Source organism: Bos javanicus, chromosome 3 (genome assembly GCF_032452875.1).
Source record: "Bos javanicus breed banteng chromosome 3, ARS-OSU_banteng_1.0, whole genome shotgun sequence".
Classification (NCBI taxonomy): domain Eukaryota; kingdom Metazoa; phylum Chordata; class Mammalia; order Artiodactyla; family Bovidae; genus Bos; species Bos javanicus.
In genome coordinates this window covers 16,046,040-16,059,012 of record NC_083870.1, presented here as the reverse complement: position 1 = coordinate 16,059,012, position 12,973 = coordinate 16,046,040, and the positions used below count along the sequence as shown (strand labels likewise).

The following is a 12,973-nucleotide window of genomic DNA, read 5'->3' as shown; positions in this document are numbered from 1 at the left end:
GCCCTTTAGACCCCCTGGGGGCTTCAGGGAAATTCCCCGGGCACCACCCCAGACTCTGCCTTCTGAATCTCAGGTCTCAGGGGCACTGGCTTGAATGTTTTCAAAAGCTTCTGAGGTGCTTCTAGTGTGAAACCAAGACTGAGAACCTCTGCTCAGATAAATGGACTCACCGTACTGTGTAACTGCCTGATCCTTTATTTGAACATAGCTGCAAGCGTACTTGATCACACATCAATGTGTCTATGCATCCTCATTGATAACAGTCACTTACCTCTGGCACAGTTCTCACTTTCTCCCCCACGTTGTTAAAACTGGGTTAGATACTAAACTCATGTTCGCTTCTTGGCAGGGCCAATCTCTTGAGTCAGGCACCGCCATCAACACTAAGGCAATGCTGACCTTGATTAAAGAAAAGGGGCAACTTTTTCCAGCGGGCTCTGTTTCCAACCTAAATTAAGATTTCCTCCTTTAAAAATTTCTGTTTTCACAACTGCAGACATAGGGAAGGAAGAAGATAAAATTAAAGGAAATCAGCCGCTTGCATTTTTGGTTTTCTGTTTGAGTCAGTTCCCTTCTTGTTTTTATTTAATGCCATTGTATCAGCATTTACCAGAACATTTTTATAATGCCCCTTCTCTCCAGCTTCAGTTCAAGAGGAAGTGGCAAAGGCCATAGACTCAGCTCACCCTCAGGGGCACAACTCTCACACTTTGCACAAAGAAAGAGATATCGTCTCCCACCCAGACCTCCAAACCCACCCACCATTTACATTCCAAGCCTGGGTCTAGGCATGTGGTTGACATATATTCTTGGTCTTCTTCACAACGGTGGCCAGCAATAGAATTTGAGCCATTAATTTCCGTTCTTTCCCAAATGTGCTGAAAAGTCTTAGGTTGTATTTTCAGCTTAACTCCTGACTTTGATAAGTTATTTGCTGCTTGCTTTTCTCTAGCTCAATTTTCCCATCTGAAGAATGGGAATAATATTTGTCATCTACCTCACAGGGTGATAACTGAATTATTGACATTTGAGGTCCTTGGATGAAAGTTATTATTGTTTTTAAGTATGAAGTATTGTTGTTTTGTAATCACTGGGTTGGTATATGCATTCCTTCAATAAGGGATTTTGGAAAGAGCTTTAAGTAATGAATGGCTACAGAAATATAGCTAGATTTTTTTGAAAATATTTTAACTGAGAAAAAACCCTCAAATATTAGATACTGGTTTTGAAAGTACCTAAATTGCGTTTTTCTTTTTCTTCTTCTTTTTTATCTAGAACTACAGGAAAGTTCATGGGGAGAACAGTATGGTATGGGGGTTTCAATTTGGGGAACTTGGTTTGCCAAGCCTTTTAAAAAAATTAATTAACTTGACTGCGTGCATCAGGTCTGAGTTGCAGCACATGCAAGTGGAATCTTCCAGGGATAAAACCCACGTCCCCCACACTACAAGGCGGATTCTTTACCACTGAGCCACCAGGGAAGTCCTGCCAAGCCTTCTTAATGACCGTTCCACAAATGTGGCTGTAGCAGTGGGACAGCTGGAGAGACTGGTTGTCCTTCTGGGCCCCTCTGATATTTCAAAGTGTCTCTTCTGATTGACACCGTGAGTGGGCATTGCCTCTCTGGCCTGGCCCTGGCTGTCATGAGGGCATTGCCACTTGGGCAGGGAAATGGAGAGAAGACTTAGCTGATGTGAAGAAGTGTTTCCTTGAGCTCATGAACAGAGCCATGGGAACCATGGGACTCTGCCTGGGACTCTGCCAGGGACTCTGGAGAGCTTCTAACCAGAGAGGTGGGTCCCTTAAAAGCTGTCCACCATAGAACGAGATGACCTTTGGTAGACAGGCTGATCAATAGAGATGATTGTGTTATTATAGAAAGGCAGGGAGCAGGAGCTCTAGAACATTCACTGGGGTCCCTTGGCTGGCCATCTTAGAGTCTCACCTGGTTCAGGGAGAGAAATTTCTACTTGTCCTTCTGTGAGTGCTACTAAACAGAAGCAATATTTGTTTGGCTAGTCTCTAAGTCATGTCCAACTCTTTTTTGTGACCCATGGACTGTAGCCCGCCAGGCTCCTCTGTCGATGGGACTTCCCAGGCAAGAATACTGGAGTGGGTTACCATTTCCTTCTCTAGGAGCTCTTCCTGACCCAGGGATCGAGCCCATGCCTTGGTTGGCGGCAGAATTTTTACCTCTGAGGTACCTGGGAAACCCAAGCAGTATTTGAACCCCATCTCCTACAATTTAGTCTTTCAGATGACAACAAAACCATGCCTAGCTCATAAGGACCAGAGCCTTCTGATGCTGCTGTGTGAAGAGAACTTGGCACTACAATGAACAAAAGGTTTGCTGTTAAAATGGATTATAATGAAATTACAAAATCACTGTAACCACTTTTACTTAGGCAGTCCTGCAGAGGGAGAACAAAGCCACTGAAACAGAAAAATGGTTCCCGCAAGCAAATTCAGTTTCCTTTTTGGCGACCTGAGAAAGTTGACCACAGTTCCATTCAAAACCTTCAGGCACTTGACTTTTTATATCCTTTACCTTTTTAATAAAAAGTAAAAAACAAACAAAAAAATACATCAATGTCCTGGATAGAACCTCTCTATGTAAAGGTCTCACTGAACAAATAAGCATAGGACCAGACAAAAGAAATGGAGCTGCAGATAGCAATATGATATCTTACGAAGCACTTACATATGTATGTATATGTTATATATGAATGTGCAGGGTATATGTGTGTGCACCTATGTATGCATAAATATGTAAATATTTGCCTACATATGTCACACACACACACATATATTTATACTGACCTCTTTAGATTGAAGTCCAAGGCACTTTTTACAATGAACAGGTTAAAGCCATTAATTCAGAACATAACTGTTTCTGGGTACATATCAATTTATGGCGCCAATATCACAGTTCACACCTTTCCTTGCTTACCTCAGAGTGTCTGGTTGGTGTAACGAATAAGAGACTTGGTTTAAAGAGAGATTAGGAATGTTTCTAGATGGTTAAACTAACTTCTCTTGCTGGTTTCCCCTAGGGAGGAGAGTTCCCACTGATGGGATGCTGAGTTTCTCAAGGGAGGAACACAGATGCAGCTATTTCTGCATTATGCTGAGCAGGGAGCCAGGTGGCCTTCCTGGGGACCTGACCCGAGGAACCACCTGATATTCTGATGGTCCTGCCAGCTTTTGCTAAGTGCTTTGAGATGGCTCAAGGCTAGGAAGCGAGTATTTTTAAAATAAGACTGGGAAAAGACTGCTTCTTTGTATATACCACTTGAGCTATCTGACCTCAAGAGGAATTTTAAGGTGCATTTGTTTTTATCATCATATGGGACCTTTACTTCATCAAAGAATTCTATACATGAGGGTCAAGGAAGAAATAGTTTGATTTTCTGAATAGTAATGTTATTTACCATTGCTGTGTGGTCAGGACAGTGCTTACAATTAATATGTACACCACATGGGGACCTTGTTAAAATGCCTAATATGATTAAGTAGGTCTGGGATGGGGCCCGAGATTCTGCATTGCTAACAAGTTCCCAAGTGATGCTAATGCTGCCGATCTGTGGACCACACTTTGACTTAACAACTGTCAGCACATAGCTATATGCCTGAATTACTGTCCAAAGGTCCCATTTTCCCCAAATCAGGAATTTGTATTGGTTTTCTTAATTCTAGATGGAATAATAACTTTGAGTAGAAAAATCAGAACACTCTCTATAAACGTAGAAGTCTTCGTCTGAGAACAGCTAGAAGGAAAAGCCAAAAGAGACAGTTCTATTTAGTAGCAGAAAAGTATTATGAGACAAATAAATTACCACCAGTACAATCATCAGTCAATTATAAAATTGAGAATAAACTAATTTCCATTACCAAGTGAGTAACTTGCTAAAAACAGGTGCCCAGGAGTTCTGATGGCTTTAATGGAGCTCAGCCAAACATGTAACTGAGGACCAGTATAGAGACTGAGAGAATTCAGCTCAATAAAAATACAATGTGTGCTCAGGTACACACGGCTGTATTTCACATGGATAACTAACAAGGATAAACTGTATAGCACAGGGAACTCCGCTCAATGTTATGTGGGAAACTGGATGGGAGCGAGTTTGGGGGAGAAGGGATACATGTATATGTATGGCCGAGGCCCTTTGCTGTCCATCTGAAACTATCACCACATTGTTAATCGGCTCTACTCCAATACAAAATAAAAGGCTCAATGAATAAAAACGAAATAAAAAGTGTCTCCAAGTTAGCTCTCAGCCACATGAGCAGATTGAAGCTGGGCATTTAGATATTCCTCTTTCGGATGGCATGAATAACATCACGGAGGCCCCAGCCTTACCTATATTTAAGCTCAAATAAAATGGAAGTGTGAGAGGATTCCAGCCTTTCTCCCAGGAGAAAACCTACTGTTTTGCACTCTCAGTACATCTGTGTGAATTTTCAGAGATTGTGAAGGGAAGAGATACGCTCGGTTGAAGAATCTATCCTGATGCTACTTGGTGTGCACCTGTGCAATATTTTACCAATGTGACAACAAGCAAGGGTCCTCCTCGGGAGGAGGCCACTGATTCCAGGAAACCTTCATTCCATGACCAAATGCATCCTGTTTTCATCTACAAATAGTCCCATGGCCAAAGGAGGGAAGTGAGAAAGTTTACACATGTGTCTCAACTGCTCTATCAGAGAAGGAAGGACATCGATATCGTAGTTGCTGAAGTAGAAAATTTGTCACAGTTTTGCCAATAAAGAAAAACATCTTGATGGAAACTCTTTCTTTCCTCCCAGCTAAACTAGCAGAAAAGGAAGCCCAGCTCTTTGCATGTCCTGCCTCCTCCCTTCATTCCCTTAGGAGCTGTCCTCCATGTTGTGGTTAAATGTGTGGAAACCTGGCTCCCTCAAGGAGCCAACTCGGAAAAGCATAACTGCCCGCTGGGCTCTCACTGGGCCCCCAGGGAAATGGAATTCCAATCCCAGTTATACTCTGACACAGAGAAACTTACAATGCCTAGGATTCTGACTCTTTTGTATCACAGGAGAACAAGACCCTTCCTTATGCCCCATTCTGCCATTGCCAAAGGAAAAACGGATTGGCTGAGTTTGAGACAAATCATTTATGTAACAGGGCCTTTGCATTTAGATAGAAAGAGCCTGCCCTTTAATTAAACTGGCTTTGCACAGCTACTAAAGGAGTGATGGCTTTTAAAATCTCTTCTGAAATGGCTTGAAAGAATTTAGGGTAGAATTAGTCTTCTAAGTGGGGTATAACGTTCTTTTATCTCTATTAGGTCTCAGAGAATTAGAATATGGCAGTTCAGGAGGCTGAGGACTCTTGGTCTGGGTGTCAGGCAGTCACCAACAGTGATGTGTACCCAGAAACAGTCGTTGGGAGGGCAGGTTGACACTGTACCTGCTAAAGACTAATTTGATACAAAATGTTAATTGAAAGTTACAATATATTTTATAATATAGCAATATATTTCATATTTAAAATAAACTGTTATACTTTCTCCTATCATTAAAAAATAGCAAGCAGTACAGAGGCAAGATGCAAATTCATATTGAAGCTCATCTGATTCTGAATATAAACACATCAGTCTCTGAGTTCGCCATGGATATATTTCCTCCATTGACATCCTGCTGCTCCCTCTTGTTGTTCTCTTCTGGTCAGTGCAGAATGGAGAGTCTGGGACCAATACTGAGTTGTTGCGCCATTAAAAAGTGTGTCTGATGAAGGTAGATCAGTCCTGGTTGAGGTTCAAAAACTGAGACAATATGATACAGCTAGAGAATGTTGTTTATTCCCTGTCCTTCTTCTGTGAACTTTGATGTTGGCTGTTCCGATCAGATTGACATTTGATTTGTCAAAAAAAATTTTTTGGCTATAAATTCAGCATCTCTTTGGGATCTGAACTATAGGTTGGTATTGGATTTTGTGCTTTTCCTCCATCAGCTTGGTTGGTCACAACGTCTGTTTTGTCTCAACACATGGTCCAAGCCCAAGAGTACAGCTTCCAGAACACGCTCCTCAGGTGTGTAAACAACTGTGGCAGGGCCCTTGGCACCTAGATTTGGAGGTCATACGTTGACGATTTGATAATGGTTTTGTTCAGAGGGAACTCCAGTTCATATTTGGGCATTTCCAGTAATGGCGTAAGGAAAAAGATCACAGTTATTTTTTTTTCTTTATCTATCTGTATATATTTCTATACCATTCCACTGAGAACTTTTTAATAAGCTTCAGTCTATTTTAGGAAAAATCTACATATTACTTGTCTGACAGGAGTTTAGTGTTAATTTCTATTCATGCAGCTTGGCACAAGCTTTCAGGATGAAGAGCAACTCACCTATATTCTACTACCAGAGGCAGACACTTAATATTGCTATCCCTGTAACATTCCTTTCTGAGTGGTATCAGTGATCCCGTTCCCACAACGTTTACTTTGGCGGCAGTAGAGAAGGAAGGGATGCTGTCCAGGGTGTCATTAAGCCGACCAACTGCAGCGGAAGGATGGGAAGGGAAGAGGCTGCTCCCGCCTACCAGGAAGCCATCAGGTAGCTGTCTAAGGTACTGAAATTGAATGCGTGCAGAGTCAATAGGGGCAGCAAAATGATGACGTCCGAGCCTTCATCTGCTTCTAAGCAACATCTAGGGAAGTGGGATGACTGCAGAACGGGGGATATATTTTACGATTTAAAAGCAGTAACTTTAAAAGAGCAGTAACCTACTGGTAGTGCAATGACTTCATAGCATCTCAATTTGGTACTGTGATGGTAGCAACATCATGGGTTCTGGAATGAAACACTGATTCTTAATTTGGGGTGCATTGTTTGATGAGGTGCACTCTGAAGGAGGAGAGAGGTCTTGGGACTATGTGCTAATCCCATGCTTCTCTCCCTGCTAATTTCACATAGGTCAATATGTAAGAATTACTTTTTGGTAACTAGTGAGTACATTCTGAGGCAACACCAAAGTGTGGACTAGACAGAGTTGGTTTGGGCTGGTGTTGTTGACAATAGTGATTCCATTTTAAAATCTATTGAATACTTCACACTTAAGAATATTAATTGTTGTCTTCATTTTAAGTATAGAGAAATTGAGGTCTGAGGTGGTTATATTCATTGGCCAAAGATGTGGATCCAGTGTTAGATTTTTATTTATTCTGATTCTGTATCTCTAGATTTATTCTCTTCCATCATGATTTATTCATAAGAAATTATAAAATATCAAAGGGGAAAGCCCTAAATGTATTAAAATCATTATTTCTTCAATATTGTGTCTTCCCAGCCTTTAATATACAACAACAGTTTGCACTTGCTCCACACTTTAGAATTTACTTGTGAATACATTTTCTATACCTTCTCACTTACGAGATTATTGTTACACCACTGGTACTTGCTGAGGTCAGAAGTTAGTGGTGATTCAAGGCCTTACCCCTCTTGCTCTTTTGCATTGTATTATACCTTTCTAGAGATATGATGTCATGAAGTTACATATTATGAGGATGGCAAGAGCAGTTCATACACACTTTATGATCATTTATTGATGATGATCACACATATGTGGCCTTTGATCCAATGATGCAGATTTTTATTTGGACTTCAATCTAAGGAGGGGTGAGCCCCTAGTCTGGTATAACTTACCAACTGATGTTCTGTCCTGAAATCCCACTGAGATTAGTGGTCTTAAGTAATCATATACATCCCTGCCTTTACAGTACATGAAGCTATAATATGGCTTAAGCAATGAGAGGGTGGCTCTATATTTTTAATTCAAGTGTCTAGATATTTTAGGGAATATCAGAGTATACTTTGATCTGACATTGAGTTAACAGAAAGATTATAGGAGGGGCTTGGCCACTGGGTCTGACTTCCAGAAGGGGGAAGAACTCAATCAGTTCAGTACTGGAGTGAGGTTACCATAATTAATTGTTTTTTTTTCATATAGCCAACTCTTGAGTAGGTAATTAAATCTCCTCTACCACCAAACTTGAAATTACAGGACAAGAAGGTATAACACGAAAACCCAGCCGGCCCCCTTTCCCATCTGACTGTGATGCTGAGGCTCAGTGGACTTAGCCAAAAGAAGGGCTGTAGGAAGGAAACGGGTGGGTGACATCCTGGATAATCAATACCTAAGTCATCAAAGGTTGATTGTACTTGCAGGAGAATAGGTAACTTCCCCACCTAAAGCTGAAATAGTGCAGAGGAGCAGCGTCCCATTTACCACTGGAGGGTCAAAATGCGAATTAGATCATTTTCTTTTTTTGAAGAGTAAATACTCTTTTCCCAAGGAGAAAAACCTTACTTAGCTATTGCACTACCAATAGGTCTAGTCACACTACAAACACCTGTGTGTTTCTAGGATACCAGTGACTGCTGTTGCTGAAAGTATCTCCAGACACTCTCTTTGCTAGTGTTGCTAGCTTGGTCATTAGGATTTACCCAAGTGAACAGCATTAGTGATGGGTTAAAGAAGAGCCACCCACGGACAACAATGGGTCAGTGACAGTCTGCACATACTTTTTGGCAGGAGGCGTAGCGGTGGAATCTTGCATGCCATTTGTTTGAAATTCAAATTAAATCCCTACATGTGCACGTGTGCACACACACACACACACATCATGGGGCTACCTGGGGAATGGGAAGAGTGAGTAGGAATTAAGAGTTGAGGGCTGCAGTTTAGATGATCGCAATTGGCACGCTCAGGTTGACCTGTGAAATGAACTAATGCCACAAAGAAAACACATGGTTATTTCTTCTGCTTATCTGTCTGTGTACACTTTCAGCTGTCACTGAAAACAGGAGCACCATTCTTGGGACATAAAAAAGGATACGGATCTTTTAGATAATCGATAGGTAAAAATAACAAGTAAAAAGAAAAGCCAGCAGTAAGTGTGGCATCTATGGTATACAGAACCACCAAGGAAAATGCTCAAAGGAGTTATTGAGATAAAAGTGAGGCCATCGAGGGAAGAGCAATAGCAATACAAAAAGATAAAAGAAGAAATTTAACAAGAGACCGGGTCTTCTTGAAAGAGTGGCCTTCCTAGGTTGTCTACCTTTTGCTGTCTGATTATTCTCTTGTCCTTAGAAGACCAGGCCCAGAGCTATACACAGCTAGACTCTGCTCTCAGAAAGGTGATGCTGTCCTGGGATACCCCACAGGACCATCATCCACACCACAGATGACATCCTTCATTTTACCCTAAACAGATGAAATGTTCCCTACAGTATCATTTAAGTCCCCACAAGCAGAAGTCAGAGACCTTGGAATGAGAAATGTGATGACTAGTTGGATGGTTTTCACATCACAAGCATTATGTATAGTTACATGATGGTATGAGAAAAATATCTTGCATCCGGATGCCCTGTCCTCACAATGCCTGTCATACACTGGATCTGGATGTTTCTGGAGCCTCTTGAAGTTGGAGAAGTATTACAATAATTTTTGCACCGAGATAAACGTGGCACAATAGGAATAGGCTACTGACAAATCTATGTCACCTTATCTTACCCACAGTGTTCCCTAAGGGCTCCCTTTATCTTCAGAACCTTCCACTTTGGTGTGGTTTTAGGTCACATAGAAGGGTCACTCATCCTCACTTCTCCTCCCAGCTCTCATGTGAGGCCCTTGACACCTTTGTGCTCTTAACATCGGGGGCTGGAAAACTGTTACTGGATAAACATCACTGAACAAACCCCCAGACAATACTTCTATTCATGAAGGTGTCCTGGAGTTGCACCTATTCACACATGTGTGTGCATGCGTGCACAGATCCTCTTCCCCTGCCCTCATATCCACACACCTGATCATGCACTCCCGTGGAACACAGCTTGTTTGGATACGAGATAAAAACTCTGCAGAAGCTGTTATTTTTAGAAGGCTGCTTATCTCTCCAGAATGCCAATTTTGGCTTGTCATTCGTCTCAAAGCAAGCATGGTGTGCCCTGTTTTGTATTTGAAGGGACCTGCGTCTTCAGTGAGGCTCAGAATGTGGCAACGCTGGCAAACCCACTGAACTGACAGCACCCACATCCAGATTCAGACCAACTCACCATGCATTTAGAGAGTGCCTATTGTGTGCAGAGTAAGGTACCAGGTCCCTCTTTACTTGGGTCAAGTGCAAACAAGAGAAGACCTGGGTTGAATGTGGGATGTGTGTGTGTGTGTGTGTGTGCATGCACACGCTTGCAAATACATGGGTTTATATGAGTATTAATATTGAATGGAGAGTCTGGCTTTTTATTCATCAAATTTTCTTTCAGTCTAAATTTTATGACTGTGTAAGGGATGGGAGGAAAGAACATCTATTTTGGCAAGCTGTGGACAGCTCTCTCTTACTTTTGTCCTCTGGGGGCTTCCTTAGACAAAAGGAAAGGAAAGCAGTGGGCTGGAGGACCCCAGGGGTGAGGAACCCATCTCCCAAGCCTGATACCACACCCTCCCCCCAGCGGGACCCACCTCCAGGCTGGCTTCACTGTTGGCTACTTCAGTGCATCTGACCCCCCACCCCTCCCCACGTGAAGACCTGAGATTGAACGTGGATTTCTGTTCTCCACCAACTCTGCAGCAAGGGCCCTGCCAGAGGCGTCGCTTCCTGTCATCTCCTCTTCCTGCTCCCAAGTAGAGGCACCTAAACAGAGATTAGATTTCTGGTTTCAAGGCATATCAAACCAAGCACGCTGAATGAACATGAGTTAGTTAATTAGCTCGGTGTCTCTTCTTTACGATCCCTGGTCTGAAATGTTCCTTGATGGCAAAGTGACCAGGAGAGAGTTGATTTGCATCTTAAGACCTATGGGTAATGCTTCTGGAGTGGGGAGTTTTATTTAGCAACTGCTTGAACTTGTGTATGGGGTCGGGAAGGAGGTGGAGCTGACCCCGATCGGGCTGTCGGAGAGTGGGGTGTGGGTGGTGCCCACCGCCACGCTGACGCCCCGGGCCTCCATGAGGGCAGACAGGAGCTGCTGCTGCTGCTGGCGCAAAGTGTCGGCGATGAGCAGGGGCAGGGAATTGAAGCTGGCGGTGAGGTGCTCCAGCTTAGACTCCAGGCTGCCGATCTGTTTCTCCAGGTCTTCGCTCCGATCATTGAGTTCTGTGATCAAGTCATACATGACATTCTGCATCTGTTTGGGGAGATGGAGAGGTGAGAGGTGGGAAGACAACAGGTCATCACAGGGAATCTGTGATGAGAAAAATGAGATGCTCTGCCAGATGACAATGGAAAGACCACTCTCCAGGGACCAGCTTCCACATTGGCTGTGTCTGCTCTGGCCAAGGATGGAGAAGCCGTTTACTTTCTTAAAGACATGGAGGCTCCTGGCACAGTGATTTTTATGTTGTTATTGTTTTATTACAAAAAGAATGCATATTACCTTTAAAAATATATTAGAAAATAGGTAGGATGGAAAAGCAGCAGCACTTCTGAAATAGAACAAGTCCCTAATGTGTCCTCCGTTTCTAACTGCATCCAACCTCTCAGCTAGTACAGCAATGACACCTACTGATTAAAAAGAGAGGGCTCTGAGGCAGGGAGTGGACAATGCAACAGACTCATCATCGGTAGGCCAGGGTTCAAGTACATGTATGCTGCTCACTAACAGTGCACCCTCCCTCAGGTCCCTTAAACACTCTGAACCTTGGTTTCCTTACAAAATAGAAGTTAATAATAACTACACATAGTAATGAAGTCATTGCTCCGCCCCCTGCTCACTTTCAACACCGCCGCCAGAATGTACGATTATCTGAAGAAACTCACTCTGGCCTGAGTTGCAGTGAAAGGGAGCCGCCTTGCAGAGATTATAGCGCCTCTCCTGCCTGGTCAAGAACAGACATTGCCTCAATTTGGGACACCCCTGAAGGGCCAGTCCACCTTGGGAACTGCCGTGGGCCAGTCGAAGACTTTGTCTATCGTATCATGGCTCAGACTTTCTTTCTGCCACGTTCTACCCGCCTCTCTCTCTGACAGGTATGGTCCTGACACTGCCCCCCAGTAAACATCCTGCTCTCGTGCCATCTCCCAGTGTCCTGGGACCCGCCCATCACCAGTACTCACCCCATACACATCCCATGGCCGACAGCCTCACCTCCTCTAAACCTCCCTTAAAAATCACCTCCCCACAGGAGGAAAGGGTGGGACAAATTGAGAGAGTAGCACTGACATATATATACTTCCATGTTTAAAGCAGATACTAGTGGGAAGCTCTGTATAGCATACAGAGCTCATAGCGGTGCTTTGTGATAACCTAGAGGGGTGGGATGGAGAAGGCAATGGCACCCCACTCCAGTACTCTTGCCTGGAAAATCCCATGGACGGAGGAGCCTGGTAGGCTGAAGTCCATGGGGTCGTTGAGAGTCGGACACGATTGAGCGGCTTCACTTTCACTTTCCACTTTCATGCATTGGAGAAGGAAATGGCAACCCACTCCAGTGTTCTTGCCTGGAGAATCCTAGGGATGGGGAGCCTGGTGGGCTGCCGTCTATGGGGTCGCACAGGGTCGGACACGACTGAAGCAACGCAGCAGCAGCAGAGGGGTGGGATGGGGGCAGGGGGGAGGCTCTAAAGGGAGGGGATATATGTATGCATATGACTGATTCACGTTGCTATACAGCAGAAATTAACACAACATTGTAAAGCAAGTAGACTCCAATTAAAAAAAAATCCCCTCCCCTCCCCCACGCCCCTGTTAATAAGGCACCTTGTCCCCACTCCACTCCTGACCCGCTAACCCTGCTCAATGCTTTCCTTTCTTTGATGCTGTCTTCTAATACACTAACTATCTGCTGTTTCTTTTGCATATTGTCTGCCCTCTCCCACTAGAATGAAATCCCCTCCAGGGCGGGGACCTTTGCCTATTGTGTTCACTGACGTGTCCCAAGGACTTAAAATAGTATCTGGCACATAAGAGATGCTCAGCTAACATTTTTTGAAGAATAAATATTCATAGATGT

At 43.5% G+C, this 12,973-nt stretch overlaps 1 protein-coding gene across 5 annotated transcripts in view; it reads right to left on the bottom strand.

The window, feature by feature from the left end:
• Nucleotides 1-538: 538 nt before the first annotated feature.
• The window catches only part of KCNN3 (potassium calcium-activated channel subfamily N member 3), a 187,652-nt gene continuing 175,217 nt past the window's right edge, over nt 539-12,973 (bottom strand). For 4 of the 5 annotated variants that reach the window (XM_061404641.1, XM_061404621.1, XM_061404649.1 and 1 more), the window contains one exon: nt 539-11,148. In XM_061404641.1, coding sequence (XP_061260625.1) covers nt 10,852-11,148 — 297 coding nt within the window. In that variant the 3' untranslated portion in view covers nt 539-10,851. The remainder of the gene's footprint in view (nt 11,149-12,973) is intronic. The other variant, XM_061404630.1, reaches the window with a different exon arrangement.